Source organism: Aplidium turbinatum, chromosome 2, assembly GCF_918807975.1.
Source record: "Aplidium turbinatum chromosome 2, kaAplTurb1.1, whole genome shotgun sequence".
Lineage (NCBI taxonomy): Eukaryota > Metazoa > Chordata > Ascidiacea > Aplousobranchia > Polyclinidae > Aplidium > Aplidium turbinatum.
In genome coordinates this window covers 8,595,263-8,617,735 of record NC_137473.1, presented here as the reverse complement: position 1 = coordinate 8,617,735, position 22,473 = coordinate 8,595,263, and the positions used below count along the sequence as shown (strand labels likewise).

Below are 22,473 nucleotides of genomic sequence, written 5' to 3'. Positions count from 1 at the left end.
CAATTAAAAATATGTAGGCTAGTCTGAAACTTAAATAATCTCTGCTTTCTTTTTTTGGAATTTTGTGTTTAAGTTATCTTCTTATTTTAAACATTTCTTTTAAATAGAAAAATTGTCGTTTCTGTAGGGTGGCAATTCAATTCAATTTATTTTTCTTTGTCAGAATGCAAAAGAAATGATATCGTGAAAAAGAAATGTAGTAATAAAACCAACAAAAGTAAAAGGTGGCAAAACCTTAATGGTTTAAGACGTGCATGAAAGGATCTAATATTGCGGTATATGCATCAATAAGTATAGTTAAGCACGGCCACCAAACCTGATACTTTAAAATAAGTTGATGAATTAGTTAAGAATCAGTCGCCTCCTCGTTCCTGGAACAACTGGAGCGCCAATTCTTAAAGCAATGAGAACACGACTGAACCCAACATCACAAAAACAAACTAATATACACAGTTACACACACATATTGAAATTACGTAACGGACTATCAAAACAAGGACTATTTACAGATTTCATACAGAAATAAAGTGTTCGCAGCAACGATATTAAGTAGCCTATATATTGCAGAACAAATACAATAATATGGCAGCTCATTATCAAGATAAAATAGTTAAAAAAGTTTTGTTTTTTAACTTAATTTCCTGCGCATGTAAGAGCATAAGAAGCATGATGATATAGCAGCGTGTTTTTGGTATTTCTAATAAGAGTTGAATCATCTTTTATAGCGTCAATGAGGGATGGAGTGTTTTTGGTATCGCTAATGAGAGGTGAAGATTCTTTGGTAGTGCCGATGAAGGATGTAGTGTCTGAGTTGTTTCAAGCATCTTTTCCAAACCAACCTAAATAATAATCTTACGAAAAGTCAAGCGATCCTCTGAACGAACATAATAGCTTACAATAATCAAGGAGTAGTTAGATGCAAGCTGGTAGTAACTTAGTGATATATTCTTATCTGGCAAATATTAAATTATGCAAAATGGTATAGTAGCTTGTTCATGGAAGAGTAAAGATAGTAATCATCATCCTTATCCGGTCGGGTGTAATATATGATAAGATATACGTAGGCTATAGTAAGATATGTTAATGTATAATATAGTAATATAATGATATGTAGGATAAATTTACAAAAGTGGCATTTGAAAAGGCATGCTATAGCAGGATATTGTGCAACAATCAATAATACAGTCAGATAATTAAAGAGTTACAGCATAGGTTGTTAGAGGTTAATTTTCAGAACGCAAGTGCTTTTTCAGGTTACTGCAAAATATTGAAAAGGTTTCAATTTCAGTGATGCTTTTCGGGAGATGGTTCCACACTTTAACTCCACTAAACTGAATGGATTGTTGAGTCAAGCTTTTGGAGAAGTAGGGGAGGAAAAAGTGATTGTTGCTTCTGGTTGATATTGAGTGCAAATTGTTATTAAGTTGAAATAGTTTAGTAAACGGTATAGTGGTCTCGTTGTCTTCCTGTCATTGGTGGAACATGTGCAACTTTTGCATTGTGTTTATTATTTGTACATTTTAAACGTGTAGGCTACTATGTTCTTGTTTCTAATAAATAAACCATTGATTGATTGATTGACTATGTCATTCATTGAGTCAGCTGCCTTATGTGTTTTTAATGTGACAAATGTCAAGCATCGGCAAATTATGTTGAAACAAGATAAGCTGATGTTCGGTAAAAAAACAAAAACAACAACAAAAACACTCGAGTGAAGTTCTGTGGTTTTATTCAAATGCACTATCAAACAAATTGTCTTTATTATATATTACGAGTAGGTAAGGCTAAGCCAATTAATTACTTTAGGTAGAATTACCGAAAAAATAAACTGCTTTCTTCAACAAAAACAATTAGGGGGCTGCAGTCCCTCCTGCAAGCCGCCATTGACTTAACCCTAGTTTCTTCTCTCGTTGTGGCTGGTGACTGAACGTGTGTTAGCAATTGCAGCTTAATTGAAATTTTATTCAAGTCCCTTCAAAATCATGAACAAACATCAAATTTAGCCTACAATAAGCTTAGTATAGTCAAGCAAAAGCGTGTTTGGAATCGACTGCAGCGCGTGCACCAAACAAATGTTCCAAGTTTGAACTTCTAGTTTTGGTCTCTATTCGCGATAAACGATTTTTTCAGTTGTATGCTAAGCTTCACATATTTCTTGACAACCAACTTCAACCTCACTCAAGTAAAACAAACGAAAACTGTGGTTCTTGTGATGGGGCATTTGTGATTCTGTACGAAATCTCGAATGGTTTGTGATGATATTCTACGCGATATCGACTCAAAATGGCGATCGTCATTGTAGAAATTTGCTGCAACGAGAACAAGCGCCCAGGGCACATACGCGGACCGTGGCCGAATGATCCTGACATCACAAACCTGTAACACAGAGACAGGGTAAGTTTGCTTCATTCTCATGTATCCTCCAAGATGAAGTCAATGTAAACACTTGGTAATACGTGACAATGCCAGAACAAGTGACAAACCTGTAACACAGGCTTAATCAGTTTAATTGAAATGTATTTAAAATATCATGTACAAAATGATTCTATTGCTAGGGCTGAAAGTAGGCTTGGCCGGCGGTCCCCACCCTTTTTTCTATCACGGACTGGTTTCAAAATGAAAATAGCTTCGCGGACCAGCAATAAGAAAAACGAAGTTTGACATGTCTTGTTGTAGGTCTAATTTTTATAAAGGTTTAAATACACGTAATCACTAGGCTATCTTGTTTTTGAGGAGCCTTTAAAAACTTTACCCGTTGACTATCATTCCTTCAATCCATTGCCGAAACCATGCGTTCCCAATGCTACTAGTAGTGAGGCTAATTAAAGGGGATGGAGCGTCCGAGAAAATTTTGCAAAACTATAGAAAATTATTTTGGAGGAGTACGTGAAGAGTTGATTGGTAGTAGGGGAGACCGGGGCAAGTTGTGCAACGTGGCAAGTTGTTGAAGTCCCCGTTTGAAAGGAAATAAAGAGCGTGATGAATCTTTAACGACATTATTATATTTTACCTATAATGCCTTTGAAGCACGTGAATTGCAGTTATCAGTTTTTTGAGCAGGTTAGGCTTGATCAACGATATAAGGTGTTTAGGTCTTAGGATCGAAATTCGTATGCAAACGAAATTTTGATTTTTTGGATGCACAATAGAACTAGTCAAACTTTAGCAGTAGGGGTCAGTAGACATGTGATGTAGTTGTATTTTCGCAGGTAAAATTTTTTTGTACATTTGTTAGTTTTCTTGAAATTTTATGTTCTTTAAAAAAAAGTGTGAATGGGGCAAGTTGTGCAATTGATGACGGGGCAAGTTGTGCAACTGTAATATGGTCGTAATATGTTGCCCAACTTGCCCCTGGCACTAGTGTTGCTCAACTTACCCCATGGTGCTACACAGCTTGCCTACCATGGTGTTGCACAACTTGCCCCGGAAAATAATCCGGGGCAAGTTGCGCAATCGTTACTTAAACTTGAATAAAGTGCAAAATAATAAATAAAACCAACTAGTTTTTGTCTTAAAACTTGGCTTATTAGCATGTTTTTGAAATGCAATACTTGAGTCTTCGAAAAAGTTAGTAAAATAAAAAAAAATTAGATTTAAAAAAAAAACTGCTCAACTTGCCCCGGTCTCCCCTACAGAACTTGTAGATTGCGAGTAGAAGGTTGCTCAATACTCATGGTAGCACGAAGCTGCAGGTTTTCGTCTGACTCTCTTCAGGAGCTATCGCCAGAATAAAAATAAACTTAAAAGTGGTCAAGTATTCATAGCAGAAGAAACATGAAATGTAAATTTGGCTCATCAGAATACTTCAAAATTAACGAAAAGTCACGTGACTAAGTGCTCCCTTCCTGGATCCGTTACTGCTTTGATAGATATACAACAGGTTATCGGTGAGATTCATACGTATTAGGTGCATGATTGCAATTGCTTTCCTTGTAATCAATTTATTTCATGGCTAAGGATATTCTTTTAGCCAACTCACACTCTTGACCGCCATTTTGATTGAGTGTTGTTGCCACACGCTCACAACCATTTCGCGACCCGGTACTGGGTCGCGACCCGATAGTTGGGAACCCCTGGGCTAGGCAATACGGGCTACTCAATTGTTTGGTGTGAACTGACTTGAAAATTAAGAGGATGTAAGGATTTGTAAAGTCATTAAGACCCGGGTCAAACGAATTAAAAGACACAATATCGCTTTTCATGGCGTCTTCCATTTTCGTTCGAACTGGGTCTGACTTGAAAATATTTCGTATAGGCTAGCTGTTTTCAACAAATTATTATCCCCATGTCTTAATGATTACTTTTAAATCAAGTTTCTCAGAGAAGAATTTAGCTCTGTTTCGTTTCGAAATAACAATGAATTCATCAATTATGATCATGTTAATTCAAAACGAAAATGAAGTCTCCGAAACTCGCGGAACGTAGAAATTACAATGTAGATCAAAATAGGTGACCGTGTTTTTCACTTATCAAACTTTATCGGAACCATAAGCACAGTTTAACGTCTACAAACGTTGAATCAATGCAAAGAAAAACTAGATTTGTTAGCAGTTCAGTTTCTTGGCAGAGCACTTAGTATTTATTATAGGCTATTAACTAATGCGGCTCATTTGCATCGGATTACGTGTTGCAACTGTGGCAAATTTTTAAACTGATTATCCTGTTTTGGTATCAAGCACGTCATATCGTTCGCGTTTTGTCGCTTCTACCATTATCTACATCTCTGATTTTGTTTCGAGTATATGTTTTTCGTTGTGATGGTCAGATATAAAAACAAACTGAACTAAAAAGTTTTGCTTCTCTCAGTGTCAGAGTAGGTGATTTAACGATAATATGTTATAAGCGAGTGCCAAGTGGGCCGCGCATGCATTTTTGACTCGCTTCCCTAAAAAAAGAACCAAATTCACTATGGTAAAGTGGGTTATTATTATTTAACCTGTTGTTGGTGCTGCTCAATTTAGCTTACCTGTCGTTTCTCTTCTCATTTAGCCATCTTTCAGGAATGAAATCATGTGGGTCTTTGTAATAATGTTTTTCACGAGCATTCATAATGTTTGATGTGATTAGAATGGCTGTATCTAAAATAAAGATAACAATACTGTTTATTGTCAAACATAGTTGATTCCATCATGTAACAAAACACTACCGTAGTTGTGCCAAGTTTTTGGGAAAACATGCTTCTAGCATTTTTTTTCCATAACTGTTGTTTAAAAATATCTAGTTAAGTTTTTTTAACTTTCAGCACCTTGTTTCTCAATTTCTTATTCTAAATTCCTTATTAGTTGATAGAGTGTGACGTCATAGTGGCTATTATTGTAACTTGTATCCTAACAATGATCTTGGTTTTATCATAGTATCAGAATAGAGCAAGTACAGAATTTCAAATTGTTTTTATTTAAATTCAAAGAAAATGAAGGGGTGTACCAGCAAACATCTATAGGAATGGCCCATGATACTACAGGAGGATCCACAGAGGATACAAACTGATATGAATGAATCAACAAGTGAATAAAAAAATAACAGTTAACCTCTCAAGTACATGTAGCTCCACACAGAGTGAAATTTACATGCCTTTTGACTCTTTTTTTCTTTAAAAGTAATGTCTAAAAAGACATTATTGACCCAAAAAGAATGTCTAAAAAGACATTATGAAAAGTAACTACGGACAAAGGCCAGTGTTTCGATCTTCCGATTTCTTCAGCGTAGTAAAGTAAAAGTGGAAAGTTGTCTTGAAGTGTTGGTTGAGATGATGATTTGAAACTTGAGTGATTGTTGTGAGACAATGAGACTGGATTTAATTTTTAATTTCGGACTTCAGCGAAACGTAATTTTACAGCCTATTAGAAGGTGTGATTTTTTTGAGAGAATTTGTGCTAAGAAATGACAGGAATTTGTTAAAAATAAAAGCTAGAAAAAAATTTGTTGCAAATTCAGTTGCAAGTTCTTGTCTTTTTTTCTAGTTTTTATTTTGACAAAGAACTTGTATTTTAGTTTTTGGTTCCACCTCGAAACTACTCAGTCTTGCGGTACTGCTTGATTTGAAATATATTTTTGTGGTAAAATGAAGTTATATTGTTACAGCATGGCCTACTAAATTCATGCCTGCAGGTATCCGGTATCCCGATAACACAACTTCATCTGGGAGTCTTCTTGCAACTGCTGAAACTAGAGGGAACATTCTCTGGACTTCCTTGTTAACCGCATGCATGTATTTCATCTGCATCAGACTCTGAAGAACAAACCACAATGTTGTACTTTACATTTAGTTACTGCTTATCAGCAGCAGGGCCGGATTTAGATGATGGGGGCCCGGGGCACTTTTAGATGGGGGGCCCCGTGCAACAAATTTTTCTCTAAAACTTCAATAACTTCAATCATAACGGTAAAACTTCAATAACACAAAACCACCGTAACGTCTACAGTAGCATTAATCCAGCACTGCACAGCATTTTTCAGAAACTTCAAAGGCTGAAAGAAAAAACTATAATAATAACACAAAATCACGTTTTTTCCACGTAGGGGGGCCCTTCAAAAGTCAGGGGGCCGGGGCACCTGCACCCTCTGCCCCCCCCCCTAAATCCGGGCTTGATCAGCAGTACAAGACAAATAGCAGCTGTAAGAAATTTATTGACCAAGTGGCTGATCTAGGGAGGGATTGGGACGACCGCTACCTCACAGAAAAATAATTTTAAGTTATTCACAGGTATTTGCGAGGTCGGATTAATGTAGGCCCTACACATCATTGTTATTTAAATCGCCCCTCTCCCCTAACGCTATTAGATAGATCCGCCCCTGTATTGGCCATATTTTTGGTGCAATAGTTTTTCCGCAAAATTATAGGCCAATCAAAGAATAAGCCCAGTTATTACATTTTGATTGACAGGACCAGTTGAATAATTACGCGCTTCCTAACCCAGTTAATGCGTTTGGTGTCTGGACAGGCCCGTAACTAGCTTGGAGCAGCAGGGGGGGCAAAAAGTATTCTAGAGGGGGCCCAACTTTTACCTTCCGTATCATGTACGAAAACGACGTTTGTACACAATGTGGGTATATTTACGCAAGAACATTCATCGTAGGCTTAATACAACGTTTATATTAGAATAATTTATCATAGAAACAGACAAACAGTCAGTGGCGTAGCCAGGAATTTTGAAAGGTTTTTTTTTGACGGCCGGCGGCCGAAGCCCGACGGCGATACCCAAAGGCGACACCCAGCAGCGGGGGGTCTGGGGGGCGACCCCCAGAAATTTTTGAAAAAATTACTTTGAATTTGGTGCATTCTGAGAGCAATTTCAACAAAAATGTGGGTATGAATATTCCTGTAAAATGGTGCTGTCCGGTGGTATAGCAAAAGGATAAGATCATGTTTTCTAGGCCATTTTTCAGTAATAAAGCTAAGTCTCTATGTTTTCTTGTTGCTAATTCCTGGCTGAGATATTTGAATGTTTGGTATTGGCAAAACTCGCTCTTTTAATGCAGTTTCGTTTAAAATTATGAAAACTTTGTTTTAGAGACAACATTCTACTCTGATTCTACCACACCATTAAACACACAATTTTTACAATTAAACAACACAAAAAATTAAGTATAAAACTGAAAAGTCAGCGATAGAGCAAATTAACATAATTTTTTCCAGGGGGTGCCAACGTTTTTGCAGGGGGGGCTTCGCCCCCCCTGCGCCCCCCCTAGTTACGGGCCTGTGTCTGGACAGTGGACATGATAAAAAAAAAGATTTATTTGAAACATTTCTCCAATGGATCAACTCCACAAAAACAATGTTAGAAAGCCAAAGTAAGATGACATCTTTGAAGACTAGATTAGCAACGAGAATAACTATCTAAGTGCGAAAGAATATGATGATGCACTGTTTGTAGCTTACTTTGTAGTGTTGATAAACCTATAAGTAATAATGTAATAGCTTAAAAGTATATTTAGGCGACTATGTTTGGCAGATCTACTAGTTACTATACAATATACCGACAAAAAGTATTGATAAACAATTATTCTGTAAAAAAAAACAATTTTACATCAATGACAACTAACAGGCATTGTTATACTGTATACGTCTATACAAGCATTATACTGTAGGGCTACCATATGTCCTCTTTTAGGAGGATTTGTCCTCTTTTTTCATAAAAAACGAGTTGTCCTCCGAGGACACCTGAAAATGCTCAAATGTTCTCTTTTTTGCATTGCTATCATTTTCAACAAGGTTTTATTTTGATGTGACCTTGTCGAAAGCTAAATAAGGCTAAGCAACGATACCAAAAAAAGAAAAGTAGCCTATGTTTTCTCTGAGCTGTGGCAGAAGTAGGTTATCCTTGTTTAAGAAAAGTGTTTATTGACTTTGAAGTTGGCAATACATTGCTTGCTGTGGATATGGTGGATATATTTATTTCTGTGGCAAACGAAGGAAGTGTTACTTGATGACCATGTCAGATGTATTTTTATTGTTCGACTTTTGTTTTGCCTGTTTGGATGTATAGACCGCTAATTTCATTTTTCGAGTTCACATCCTTTGATTGGATGCTTATTGCTTATGTTGTCTTACACCAAAGAATAGGTTAACGCTTTTCAGTGGTGTGTGGAGGTATCTGTCAGAGAAAAATGTTGGCATTGATGATGTTAAACTGTTCGATCTAAACCAAAGCCAGTGCAAAGGCGTCTTAAACTTGATAGCTAGCTTGCATTAGCTTTGTTTAAATGATGGCATATTAGAAAATGGACAGAATAGTTCAAATATTGCAGAGCTATAGATTTATTTTAATGAATTGTTAAAAATCGAGCAATTCTTCATCTGCAATAAGTTATGGCTCAAAATGCAAATGTAAAACGCATGTTTTCTGTTGAGAAAATCAAATGAACAGCAAAATGTTCATTGACTGAATCTGACAAATAAATATGTTATCATTTTCATTTGTCACTTATTGCTACATAGCCCTATAATCATCTAAGACAGTGGTTCTTAACCTTTTTGTTTTGGCGGACCCCTTTTGGTGCCCTCGAAGCGGTCGTGGACCCCTAAAAAATTTATAGCATATTGCGTCTCCTTTTTTATAAGTTTTGAACATCCCTGGTTTTGAAACGACACACTTAGAAGAATCTGCTGAACTCGCGACGCACTTATGACGATTGATGACATTGACGATTGACGAAGTTATGTTATGAGCTATATCTTGGCACACAGGATCAAAAATCTGTATTCTATATGCTGATTGAATGCTTTTTTGAAAATTTTATTGCAAATGAATAGAGTTTTTGTGACCTTTACAAAAAATTTTTCTCGTTTTTCATTTGTAACCAATATTTCGTTGTAATCACAGCCATGGAAAATCCGTGAGTGCTAATAAGCTACAGACTGACGTTTCCATTTCTAAATTAAGCATTGATCAATAACCTGCTGTCTAAAAAGAATTAAGTTGATCATACACAGGCTTATGAAAAGAGATTAGTCTTTTGTATGAAATTTTTTCTAGTTAGGAAGCCGAACCTTGTGCGACGCCCTTTGAAATATCAAACGACGCACCACATTGTTGCGTGGTACAGTTTGAAAATCATTGTAAATACACAAATAAAGCAGAACTAATTTTTTAATGTCGTAATTTATCAATCATGCTGCAAATTCGGAAACTTTCGCGGACCCCCTGAAAACGCCTCGCGGACCCCTTAGAGGTTTATGGACCCCAGGTTAATAACCCCTGATCTAAGAAGATGTAAGAATTGTTTAAACGTAAAAATCCACTAGCATTTTGCTTGCTTACTAAACATGTCCTCTTTTTGGGTGATGAAAATATGGTAGGCCTATTATACTGTATATGGAAAACCATGATCGCCAACGTCTGTATCAGATCAGGCACATAACACAAGGGAACACAATTTTTGTTGACTTCGATCTAACAATATTATTGTTTTTGACTAACTTTTGGGCGCTGAATCCAAAAATGACATCAGTTTTTTTCTATCACGTCAAGTTTTTAAGCTAAGCACCCACTACTTTGTCTCATAACCCACAAAAAGTACAACATTTAAGACATCTGCGTTTATTGTATAAAACGTTTTAAGAACTACAAGCAACCGAAAGCAACTCCATGGTTTTCAAATAAACATTTGTACAGCTATATTCTATTTCTTAAAACGGATCATTGCTTCTGCAGGACAAATAAAGAGCGAGTTTTAGGGCAAAATTTACGCTTGTAGCTTTTCCTGGCATGTTCAAGCTATGGGCAGTCTCGCTTAATACTCCAGCAATAGTCAGCCAGCATATGCAAGTTTCATCTTCCCTGATATCTTTCCTCCATCACCTTCAGATCTTGGTGGAATCTTTCTCCTTGCCCATCGCTGACCGCACCAAGGTTTTCCGGGAAATTAGCAAGATGGCTATGCAAAAAATGCATCTTGATGCTCATGTTGTAGCCGAGTTCTTTGTAGCTTTCCAATAGCTTCTGAATAATTTGTGTGTTTGTGTATTCCCAAGAAATCCCTTGGCAAACTTTTTAAATGATAACCACGCATTTTCTTCCAATTCTGACATTGAACCACCGAAACGTTCATCTTTGATCAGTTGCCGAATTTGTGGACCATCAAATACACCAGTCTTAATTTTTTGTGTTGACAGGCCAGGAAAAGCCAAAACGAGGTAATTGAAACAGTTGCTTTCACTTTCAGTTGGCAATGCTTTAACGAATCGCTTCATTAGGCCGAGCTTTACATGGAAAGGTGGGAAAATAATTTTCTCTCTGTCAACAAGTGGCTCATGTACAATATTGAGATCACCAGGTTTAAGGTCAGATCTCGGTAACAAAGCTGCTGTCACTTTGAAAGTACGGTAAAAACGCACTTTCTTTCGATCGAAAGTATGATACCTTCGCTCTTTTTCAAAGTAAATTTTTCTCATTTAACTTAATCTGGATGCTAAGAGTTCCAAAGCTTTTTTCCTAGTTCTAAATCTCGTGCCAAATCATTCAACTCATGTTGATGTAATACACCACGTTCTGAATCGTCTTCAGTTTCAAAATCTTCATCATTAGGCCTGCCATCATTAAAACAATACATAGATTCATTTCCATTTAGGATAGGCTAGGGGATCTCCTGACTAAGAAGCAGCAGGCCAGCGATTCTCTATCATCTATCAATTAATCATTCTTTATTACAAAAATACATGGAAAATCAGCAGAGCCCTATTGGCATATGCATTTCGCTCTAACTGTAGAACATCATTAGTGCCTTATTCAAATAGATTCTATTTGAATAAGGCACTAATGATGCTCTACAGTTAGAGTTTAGTTTAGTTTCTATTACATATTATTATTATGAAATTATTTATTGTTTATATTGTATTAGTTACAGTTACAGTTTAGTTTCTATTTGAATAAGGCACTAATGAATAATGATGCTCTACAGTTAGAGCGAAATGCATATGCCGATTGGGCTCTGCTGATTTTCCATATATTTTTGTAATAAAGAATGATTGATTCATCAGTAAAACATTCATCATGATCCGAATCTTCGAGCGTAGGTGTTTGAACGAAAACTGGAACTAGGATTTCAGCTGAATGAGGCACTGGACATATAGCTGATGGAAGACTTAAATACTCCATTTTACGTTTGTTTTTCTTTTTATACCCTGAAGTTTGCACCAAGCAAAAGTAACTGTGTAGCCTAATGATCTTTGGGCTCTTGCCACAAACCATGGGTCTACCGAATGCCAATTTGTCACGTGTTCCCTTGGTCTACATCCGCAAGCTCTCGATACACTGCTTGCATACCTTGTGGGGGTGGGGTGCCCAAGACTTATTTTGATCACCAAGTTTTATTTTAAAATATGCAAAGTAGGCTTGTTTGACAAATGCACTGACGTATTTTCTTTGGCTAGGAATAGTAAAACTGCCGCAAATATAGCAAAAGGAATCCGGATTATTTGGACACTGACGACGAGAAACAGCAGACGCAGACAAGATAGTATTCTAACAAACAAACATGTAGATTGTAGTACATACATGGTTGAAAGTGGAAAGCAACTAACTTCAATTTTACCATGGTAATCTAGTTTCGTTGAATGATTGCATCCTCCTACCAAAAATGGGGGAAATAGCCTAGCATCCACCTAAATCGATGCATGTGCCTTTTTTACTTAATAATTCAGTTGACCCTACTTGTATATAACTTACTATATGATTAGCTTGTGCATTCCTATTACGTATGGAAAAGCAACACGGCTAAACTCGTGAAAAGTTGCATATTTTGGATGTATACTGTAGAGCAAAAACTTGACGTGATAGAAGAAAACTGGTGGCATTTTTGAAATCAGCACGCCGGAATTAGCCTAAATCAAGTGCAAAATCAAAGTCAACAAAAAAAAATTTCAAAATTGTTCCCCAGTGTAATCATCGTATATGTCTAACTCTAACATTTAACTAACCTTGCCTGTGATTTTTTTGTCATTGTCTATTAGATTTCGAATTTCTTTTCTCAATATTTCTTGCTTTTTTGGGTTGGTTGCTAAACAATAGAGGAGAAACGCGGCTGCTTTTGGTGCGCCATCAACGGCACTTCCAATTGATTCGGTTATCAAGCCAACTTCTTCGCTAAAAATGAAAAGCGTAAAATTTTATACTCATTTAATCTTCTGCCACACTTCCATGTACAGCTAAAAGGTATGTAGCCTACAGTTAATCATACAGTTAATCATTTCATGTACAGTTAATCATCCCGTTAAAAGGATGATTATTCTCGGGCCGTACCAAAGAGAGAAATGGGTTCTTTAAACAAGACGCTTCTTTATAAAAACACAAGACATTAGCCTACCCAGTATCCTTGACAGGGGAACCAGGGAGTACTTCTTGATCCGGGCCGAGATAGTTTTAAGGGCCCCTGAACTTCAGGAAACCACCTTGTATTCTTTGGATATCGAAATTTTTTTTTAGATATATCTTGATTTAGGCCCAGGAATCTCATTGGTATCAGGCCTAAATTATCCCTTGATGGCTCTGAGCCTACCTCAAGAAAGGAAAAATTAGTAAAATAAAAGCAACGGTACTTTTTTGCTAAAAAAGAAAAGTTGCTTTTGAAAAATCGGGAGCGTGTGCATAAGCCTATCACCACAGGAGTCCAAAAAATACGCGTGTAATTTTTCAGTTTCCGAATACACCTAAAAAGTTCCAGCACTCAAAAATGCGACGCAGATATATAAAAGTACCTCCTGGACCCCGTATGATGTCATCTAATTAGTGACGCGCATGAATGGATGAACGAGATCAGGGCCGGATTTAGAAGATGGGGGGCCCGGGGTACTTTTAGATGGGGGGGCACCCGTGCAAACATTTTTTTACACACCTCTACGTCTACAGTAGCATTAATCCAGCACTGCACAGCATTTTGAAGAAACTTCAAAGGCTGAAAGAACAAAAAATAATAATAACACAAAATCACATTTTTTCCACGTAGGGGGGCCCTTCAAAAGTCGGGGGGCCCGGGGCACCTGCACCCTCTGCCTCCCCCCCCTAAATCCGGGCCTGAGCGAGATAACACTACCGGGTACAGAAACGAGAACTCTGTGCTGATGAGACTACAGGTTATCTTTTTTAGTCTACTGCGCGCAACAAAAAAGATTACAAAAATAGAAAAATAAAAAGACGTTAACAGAAAGACAAGGAGTTCTAATAGTTCAGACGCCTACTTTAAATCTTTGACTTTTTTCCTTGATAAAATCAAACTTTTAGTAGCTTCCAATAATTTCAAACAAATTCATTGTTGGTCAAGTAGTTGATTTAAAAATGAAATGTTTGAACAAAATCTTACTTACTTCGTTGACAAACCAGTTTTTGTTAACAATGTGTCTAGTTTTGAAAATTCATTTCTCTCTCGCTGCTCCTTTGAAACTTTTGCTTGGTGGGCTTTCACTGCCTCCACTTGCTGACGTTGCAGAGCATACAGATTCTTTAAATGGAAATTCAAAGTTAATGTTAGGAAAAATACAATGAAATTGATTTAATCTTACCAACTTAATTCAATCAGGTTAAAATGTAAAGTCGATTTCGGCCTATTAGAATCTAGAATAGCCTATCTTCAGCTAGCTGACAGCAAACAAACCCAAATATCAAGATTAAAAAGTTCTTTTGTTTGTCATAAGCAAGGAAAACCAAAAAGCTTATTCGCCTGAAAGGTGAAAAGATATGTGCAATGTTGATGATCTATGTGGAACTGATTTAACTTTTTCCAGCTTGGCGCTTCTTACTTGTAAAAAAACGATTCTTACAATTCAACAGGCTACTTGCATGTATATAGTGCAATGCGCACTGCACTACAATCCAGTGAGGCGGCTAGAAAGAAAGTTTTAAGGGGGCAAAAGCAACTCTAAGGTGGGCAAGCGTCATCCAATATGAATTACAATGGTAGTAAAACGTTGTAACAGTATTAAACGTAGTTTTTGAAGGGCAAGATAACATTTTGAGAGGCGGTTGCCTTCCCATGAGATTAAAAATTCCTTCCTCCTCGTCAGATTAAAAATTTTGGTAAAGAGGTGATTTTCTTGGACTATAGAAAATTAAATTAAAAACTCATTAAAAACTATGATTTAAAATTCATTCCTCCTCATCAGATTAAAAATTTTAGTAAAGAGGTGATTGTCTTGAACCATAGAAAATTAAATTAAAAATGCATTAAAAATTATGATTAAAAATTCATTAATAAAGACTAACGTTATGTGGCCTAAACGTAGATTCAATTCAACGCCTTAAAAATAATGTACAATAACATCATTTTTTGTTTTTATGAGATCCGACAGCAAATGACTCTCTGAGATGCGATCAAGTTTTTTTTTTACTTTTTGGCGGGGCACCTGAATAAATCCTCTCTTGGATCTGTTACTGTTTAGGCCTACGTCATAATACCTTCATTTGTTTGGTGTCGAAGTATTTCCAAAAAGGAGGTGATACAATCATGTCACTCCAAACTCCAACCAAACTATTAGTTGAATCCAATATAACTCTAGCGTTTTCGTCGATTTTATCACGAAGAAATCCTACATCAATTGACGTCAAAGAATTTTCAACTCACAGAATAGCGGATATAAAAACAAAAGTTTTAAAGATGTAAAAAATTTCAAAATATTCAATCATCTGTGCATTTAATAATAAAAAACTGTATTTGTTGCAATTGACTTAGGTCTACATTTAAAGTCATAATCAGCAATGAAAATCTATTTGAGTTAAGCAATTAAGTTATCACCATTGCTAGTCTTCGCCAACCACAGTCTGATACATACATTTTAGTTGTACTAGTCATAATCGATGCTTTATCACTGTACTACGGTTTGCAGTATACACTAAATATTAATAACAATACAAAACGTCTACTCCAAGCTAGCAAACAGCCAAGCAGAGCAGATTAATGCAAAAAGCTTAATCTACCACTCAAACAATATTGAGTGAGTTTGACTTTTTCTGAAATCTTCAGAAAGTTCTTGCTCGGTTGTAGGCTACTTTAATTCACTCCTGCTCGTACAACCAATACTCGCCTGCATAGACGAGAGGTGAGAGCCCTGGTAGGACACTCGAAAGGGCTCCGGTTCGACACCGCTCATGAGCATGTGGCTGTGTCTTTCGCAAGACACTGAAAGGTATGTCTGAAGGTGGACAGGAAAATTGGCTTTCTTGCCTTCCTGCCCACTTACAAATCTTCAGCCACAGGCGTAAGCCTGGGTACTAGAAACAAACTACCCCTTAAATAGATATTAAAAAGTTAACAACTGAAGAATGACTACCCTCCGGTAATTTAAAAATATGATTTAATTCGATTGAGTTTGTTTTTTTGACCTTCTCATCAAAAGAAACACATGTCTAGCAAGGAAGAGATCGAGTAAAAGATACAAGCAGCCTATGAATTTACGATGTGCTATATCATAAGCGTTTGGGACGAATACTTCAAAGATTAAGTTAATAATTTAAACAATGGGGATACATATAGTGAAAACATGAAAACATTACCAACCACATTTCGAGTCCAATGCAAACACGCATGCGCCTTCCAGTGCCCATTTTGTCAATACAGTTTCAAAATCTGGAACCTATAAATGAAGAGCTTGTTTCCAAAACCGCTTACATCCACTTTCGGTGATTTCGAGAAAACCACGAAAAACGTTTATGACAGTTTCACTTGGTAAATGTAATGCGTTTTTGATTTCTAACGATGTATAACTACCTACTGAATTGAGCCATGACGTTTGTCCAGATCTAAGGAATATTAGAGGGCTTAAAATCGCCTTTTTGTAAAATTAAAAATGTGGATATAAGCGGTTTTGGAAATAAACTGGAGAATAAAAACTGCCAGAATGAAAGAAACCAATTTTTGAAACCATTTTTCCAAGCTGACCACCACTAATTCATCACCACAATCCAAATCCACTTTAAACAAAGCAAAAAAACACAGTTATAAAGCTCAAGTAGGCTACTAAGCACCGTTGGTAACTGCAACAATAGGCTACAAGCCTACAACAGTGCTTATCAGTGTTGCCAGATAGTAGATGCTTCAAACTACCAAACACATTTCAAATTTTGCCAAACTGACCAGAGACTGACTGACAACTCACCAAAAATGTTGGCCAAAATTCTGCCAACTCAAAATTTTACTGCCAACAACGTAAAATTCTGCCAAATCTCGAATTTGGTAGTGAAATTTGCCAAATGGTAACACTGCTGCTTATCACGAAACGATGACGAAAACAGTTTAACAATCAGCGATATGTCACGTGATACAATGGCTTAATATGATTGGTTAATTGTGGATACAAGTGGTTTTGGAAACAAAGCGTGATGGCGCGTAAGCGGTTTTGGAAGAAAACGCAATTTTTAGTGTCGAATTTGAAGCAGAAAGAGAAGGTTTTGGAAAAAAAGGAATGGATAGTAGGTACCTATGGTAATACTCTACCTAATGACACTCTAAACTCAATTTTGGTAAAAGTGGCGCTTAAGCGGTTTTGGAACTGGGCTCTTCAAATATTTGAGTTGCAAGAAGTAGCTTATCTATAAGTTAGACGAACATGCGATGTTTTGCTATCATGAAAACTAGAAAGTTCACATACTTCTATGTCTTATTTGTACATGCAAATTTAACATTTTCATTTCGTTGTAAGCAGATGCTGAATTAAATTTTTGCGTTTGAAAGAGATGAGCCAGCAGGTGAACTATTTGTAGTTGTGATTGTGGACAGACACAAATACTGAAGCCCCAGAGAAACCACGTCATAATGACGTACCATAAAATATTATCATAACTTAATTGAGAAGGAAAAAAGATAAAGTAGCCTACATTACAAGCAAATCTAAAAAATACAGGCAAATTTAAAGAAATCATGCTTTTTACATAAAAAGTGAAGCTTCCAGAAAATTTACATTTTTTTATAATTTTTTGTTCTGCTGTTGTTGTCTTTAACAATTCACTCAAACAAGTAGGCCTATGTTGGCTCAAACAGAGGTAGAATTTTAAGCCTTTCAAGTTATATGTTGCGCCTTTTATACTATTCACCTCATTGCTGACTTTCTTATGTCTTTCAATGTATTCGACCAAGTCGTTAGCCACATCCATGTGATCAGATGCGTAACCCCAGACCGATGCCTTTGACAATAAAAACTCGTTGACTACTTTTCGCATCTGAAAGGTAATAAATAGCTCCCGTCAGGTGTCGCACTTCATCCAGTTTTTTTCTGCATGATTGTCATCTACGTTTTTTCACTTTCCCATATGCGCTATAGCCCACCAGCACGCCAATGAACAGAAAAAAGTTGCAAGATCTTGAAAAGCTTTGAATCACGCATGAACGATAGCATTGACAGGGGTTCCAAGCGGTATACTTTTGGGTTCTGGCTCAGCATAATTTGGGGGCTTTTCAAGCGGCCCAGGAACTTGAAAAAACTTCTGCGCATTTTTTGAATATAGTGCATTTTTACAAGTGTTACAAGTTTACCGGTAAGTAAAACCTGGCAATTTTATCCTCTTCGAAAGTGGGTAGCTTTTGGTAACATTAGACTGCATTTAAAAGTTAGCGATGCTCCACAGCTGGACTGAATCATTTTTGTACTGTTGGTATAAGCTTTCATTTGCATGTGCTTTTTCATAATTTTGCACATTCAATCATGGGCGCCGATCCCTATAGGACAGTGGAGACATGTCCCCACCATCTTTTTACATGTCCCCACCATCTTTTTACATTATTTTTGTAACGTAAAAAGGAAAATATTACCCGAATGTTACAATTGTATCAGTCAGACGTTTAAAATATATTGAAAAGAGGGGACAACATTTTTGTTTTATGCGAGGAAGCCCCAATCGTATAGTAGAAATGTTTTATTAGGCGGAGAAACCCTGGTGTAACTCGCAAATTGTGTTTGTTTTGGTTACGCCAGGGCAACACAGTGCAGAGTTTTAGAATTACTTAGAAAGAGTCGTACAAGCATGTAGTGCAGTAAGTTTAGCTTGTGTTCTTCTTCTTTCGTTTGAGACTAGATCAAATTTCAGGGCAGGTGGTGGAGAGCCAGGTGAGTGTAGCTTCGTCCAGCGTTGCTATACCATGCGTTCCATTTGGTGCCTTGTAGATGGGACATTCGAGAACGACATGGTCAGCAGTTTGTTCCTCCGCGCCGCATTCGCAGGCCGATGAGGGAGCCAGACCCCACTTGTGCATGTTGGAATGGAAGCGACCGACTCCGGTTCGGATTCTGTTGAGCTTGACCCAAGTCGGCCGAGGAAGGTCCATACCAGGGGGGCGCGCCACCGGGTGGGGCATAAAACCATGTAGTTTGGTGTCGGTGGCGCACCATGCTGCATTCCAAGTGTCTTCCATGAAGTGTGCTGCGCTGATGGCACGATCGCTGAATGGTTGTAGTAATTCAACAGCAGCTGGCACAAAGGGGTGTCTTGACTTTAGTTGCCGGGGAGATTCCTGAGGTGGGATGTTGAGTTTTGCATGGAGCAAGTGGTCAGGATCCCCCGCCCGGCGAGCCAGGTGTATAATGGCTCCCTTTCGGCGAAGCTCAGCAGGTTGGATGCCTGCAAGGATTGGTAAATACTCTGTTGGAGTTGGGCGCAGGCATCCAGTCACAATTCGCAATGCGTCGTTGATTGGGCTGTCGATGAGGCGGGTGTGGGCACTGCGGCACCAGGCAGGGGTGCAGTATTCAGCAGTGGAGTGAACCAAAGCCAGGGTTGCAGTGCGCAAGGTGTCAGCACCTGCGCCCCAAGTTGTGCCTGCCAAACGTCTCAGCAGGGCGACGCGAGATGTCAGCTTTTTGCGTAGTGACTGTAAATGGTGACGGTATGTGAGTGACCTGTCAAGTGTAACCCCAAGGTATGTTGGTTCTGGGCAGGGCGGCAGAATTGTGTTACTTTTGTTTGTGCTTGTGTTACTTTTGTATAAGAAAAAAGCTATTTTTTCAGTTGTTATTACATTGAGGTTAAGAACTGCTGAAACATCTTTGCCGGTTGGCAAAAAATTGTATAGGCTATAGGCCAAATCAGCAGTTGGAAAGCTGGCAGGCAGCTTTTTTTCAATTGAAAAAACTTTTACCATACCCAATTTTTAAAAGACTTGTCACGTTCCAAATCGTCTTCAGTATGGACATGGTCATGGTCAACCTCCTAAACTTCAAACACCATAGACGATCGATCGGTCAGAGTATTTTGCAGTCATTGACAGCTCGCAACAAAATCTTACTGACTACTTCAAGTCGACCGATCTTAAGCACTACAAAATTCTACAAGAATCACTCTTTAGTGGAAAGCTACAATCGCATTTGGTAGACGATTATCCTGAGTTCTTTGACACAGAGTCCCTTGAACAAGATTTTTGATTGATATCCAAGAAGATGCCATCCGCTGTTCGGCAAATGTTTCCGCAAGTGGAACTTTTGCTCATATCACCAGCCAGCTCGTGTTCAGCTGAACGGTCATTTTCAACTTTGCTATACGTATCAAAACTTTGTTACGATCTACCATGACACAGAAACGGCCAAAAAATCATGCAATGGTCTGCCATGTAGGCTACACAACAACGTTTTGAATTCGATCAACCTTCATTACCTCACCATGGACTTCGTTTTTAATTAGCCGGAGACTCGCTGCCGAGTTTGGACTTCTGCTGTCCAATGCTGACACTGACAATTAAAATGCATCGCATTAGACTTGTAGCCTACCTACTGTATTTGTTTGTTTGTTGAACAGACCCCGATCTATCAGCTCACTTCGCTCGTCTCCCCTTTCTTTCCTACTTTTCCTAGTAAATGTCCCCACCAATCTTAGAGAGCGATCGGCACCCATGCATTCAATCAAAGTTTTTTCGCAAAAGGATAATTGATGTATCCATTTTGGTTTTTCACTAAGTAGGGTCTGAGGGCTAGAACTATAGACGTAACTAAAAAGGGGTGAATTGAGCCACCAACTTTGAAAAGCTAAATGGAATAGGTTGTCTTACATTTGGTTATACTTTGGAAAGTCACAATAGTTGCCTACTTGCCTTGTCCAACTTTTCGCCCGTTGCCTCATTTTATTGCATTTGAATTTCTTAATACAAACCTTGATGTTCATTATTTCAAAGCATGACACATCGTGCCTTTGTAATCTAAGTAATGTACTGTTCAACTTACTCGTAACCACTTGTCACCCTGTAGCATTCCAACACCTGGAGCTATTCCAACTTTTTCCTTTGCTTTTCCTATAAATTCTGTTCCCGTTCGGATCGGAGTCCGACCCTCGTGGCGAAAGATCTTTTCACTATCTTCAGGAGCGGAACAAAATACAGTTGTTGGAAAAATTCCTGTCAAGTTGTATAAATTTATCACTTGATTTTTATCTACTACACAAGCCAACACACATTTTGTGTCAGCATAGTAAATGTCATTTTTGTGTATATTTTGGGTGCTGAATTCAAAAATCACATCAGATTTTTATATCACATCAGGATTTTATGATATCTGAATGTTGTTTTGGTAAAATCGACTCCTGATCTATATTGGTAGACTATGGCGTTTCATGGAATTTGAACCCTTTTTTGTCAACAAGGCCTGCCATAAAGTCTAAATTCACGGTATAAAGTCTAAAGTCTACACAAGAGATACAAATATAATATTAATGAAAACATTGAGGTATTTCAAGACCTGTTTTATTTTTTTTTTATGTTTAATTTTATTGACGTCTGGTAACTTGAACCCAATTCTTCAAAGTTTATCTGCTAACACTAAACGTTCAACGTCCTTTTTTTTTACAAGTGTAGGCTACATTGTTATTTTTTTCGTGTTAAGAAGTAGGTTTGGTGGCTGTGCAAATCCCCAATGCATATTTTAAACCTTTTGATTTTGCCATCTTTTCCTTTTGTTGGTGCTACAGTTGTGTGTTTGTAATGTCATTCGCTATATGTTTGAACCAGCAAAGAAAAATAAAATTGAAGAAATTGAATAGAATAGACACTTAAAAATAGGTTCAATTCTACAGAAAAAATAAATTCACATGCACATTTGGGAAACGTTACTCTGGGACAAACTTTCGCTTGCATGATTTTCGTGAATGTTGTGAGTGGATTTAGGATTTCCATTGATCTATCGTCTTAGGTTTTCCACACAAGCTTTACATGCAGTATGTGGAGCCCATAGTTTGTCCTGATCACCCAGGCGAATTTTGAAGTAGGCTATGCAAGATATGCTTGTTTTACAAAATTTGTTATGGTTTGTCTTTGGTTAGGATTTAGGAACAGTATAACTGCCACATATGTAACAAAAAACATCAGCGTCATTTTCACACTTTCTCCTTGAAGAGGCCATCCGCCTACTTATTCACACCACAAACAGAATTAACACCTTGCTAATATGAAAAAATCTGAATACATGAAAATTCAAACAAGAATGAGTTATAGACAAGTTTCACATAAACTTAAATCTCCACGTTCAGCAAAAAAGATAAAACCGATGTTATATATCAAAAGTGGAGTGGTAGCCTACTAAACATTCAGGCGAAAGTGAATGTAACCCTGCCTGTAAGGGGTGGTTTATGGACAGTTCTCAGAAGGTACATAAGTTGGATGGTCTACCATAGACAGATGGTCCACTAGCCAAATGGTCTAGATGAATTTTTTGATCAGTGGACCATCTAGCTAGGGGGCCTTTCTGACTAGTGTACATTCTGAAGATAGATCGGTCACTCCAATGGTCATTAGGGTGGCTCGTTTTTGAACTTTTTTTTAAAATTCTTTCGGGGTAGTGGGGAAATGGTGCCAATGAGTGAGAAAACGCTCATGACAAAATTTGAGATTTGTAAAAAATTGCCTTCAGCCTCCTCATGGGGCCCAAAAATCGAAAAATGGGGTCAAAAACGCAATTTTTTTTTTAAATATTTTTAGTTTGGGTAGATACAATATTGTTTAGATATATCTAATTGGCGTCATTTAAAAAATTGGCGTCATTTGAACTATTCCTTCAGCTTCCTCACAGCTTCT

The 22,473-nt window shown here is 37.5% G+C and overlaps 1 protein-coding gene across 1 annotated transcript in view; it reads right to left on the bottom strand.

The window, feature by feature from the left end:
• Positions 1 to 1,768: 1,768 nt before the first annotated feature.
• The window catches only part of LOC145788298 (cytochrome P450 10-like), a 42,193-nt gene continuing 21,488 nt past the window's right edge, over positions 1,769 to 22,473 (bottom strand). The window contains exons 4-11 of the mRNA XM_082600079.1: positions 17,520 to 17,645; positions 15,988 to 16,063; positions 14,889 to 15,019; positions 13,802 to 13,935; positions 12,419 to 12,584; positions 6,103 to 6,229; positions 4,967 to 5,078; positions 1,769 to 2,376 (exon numbers count right to left, since the gene is read on the bottom strand). Coding sequence (XP_082456205.1) covers positions 2,175 to 2,376; positions 4,967 to 5,078; positions 6,103 to 6,229; positions 12,419 to 12,584; positions 13,802 to 13,935; positions 14,889 to 15,019; positions 15,988 to 16,063; positions 17,520 to 17,645 — 1,074 coding nt within the window. The 3' untranslated portion in view covers positions 1,769 to 2,174. The remainder of the gene's footprint in view (positions 2,377 to 4,966; positions 5,079 to 6,102; positions 6,230 to 12,418; positions 12,585 to 13,801; positions 13,936 to 14,888; positions 15,020 to 15,987; positions 16,064 to 17,519; positions 17,646 to 22,473) is intronic.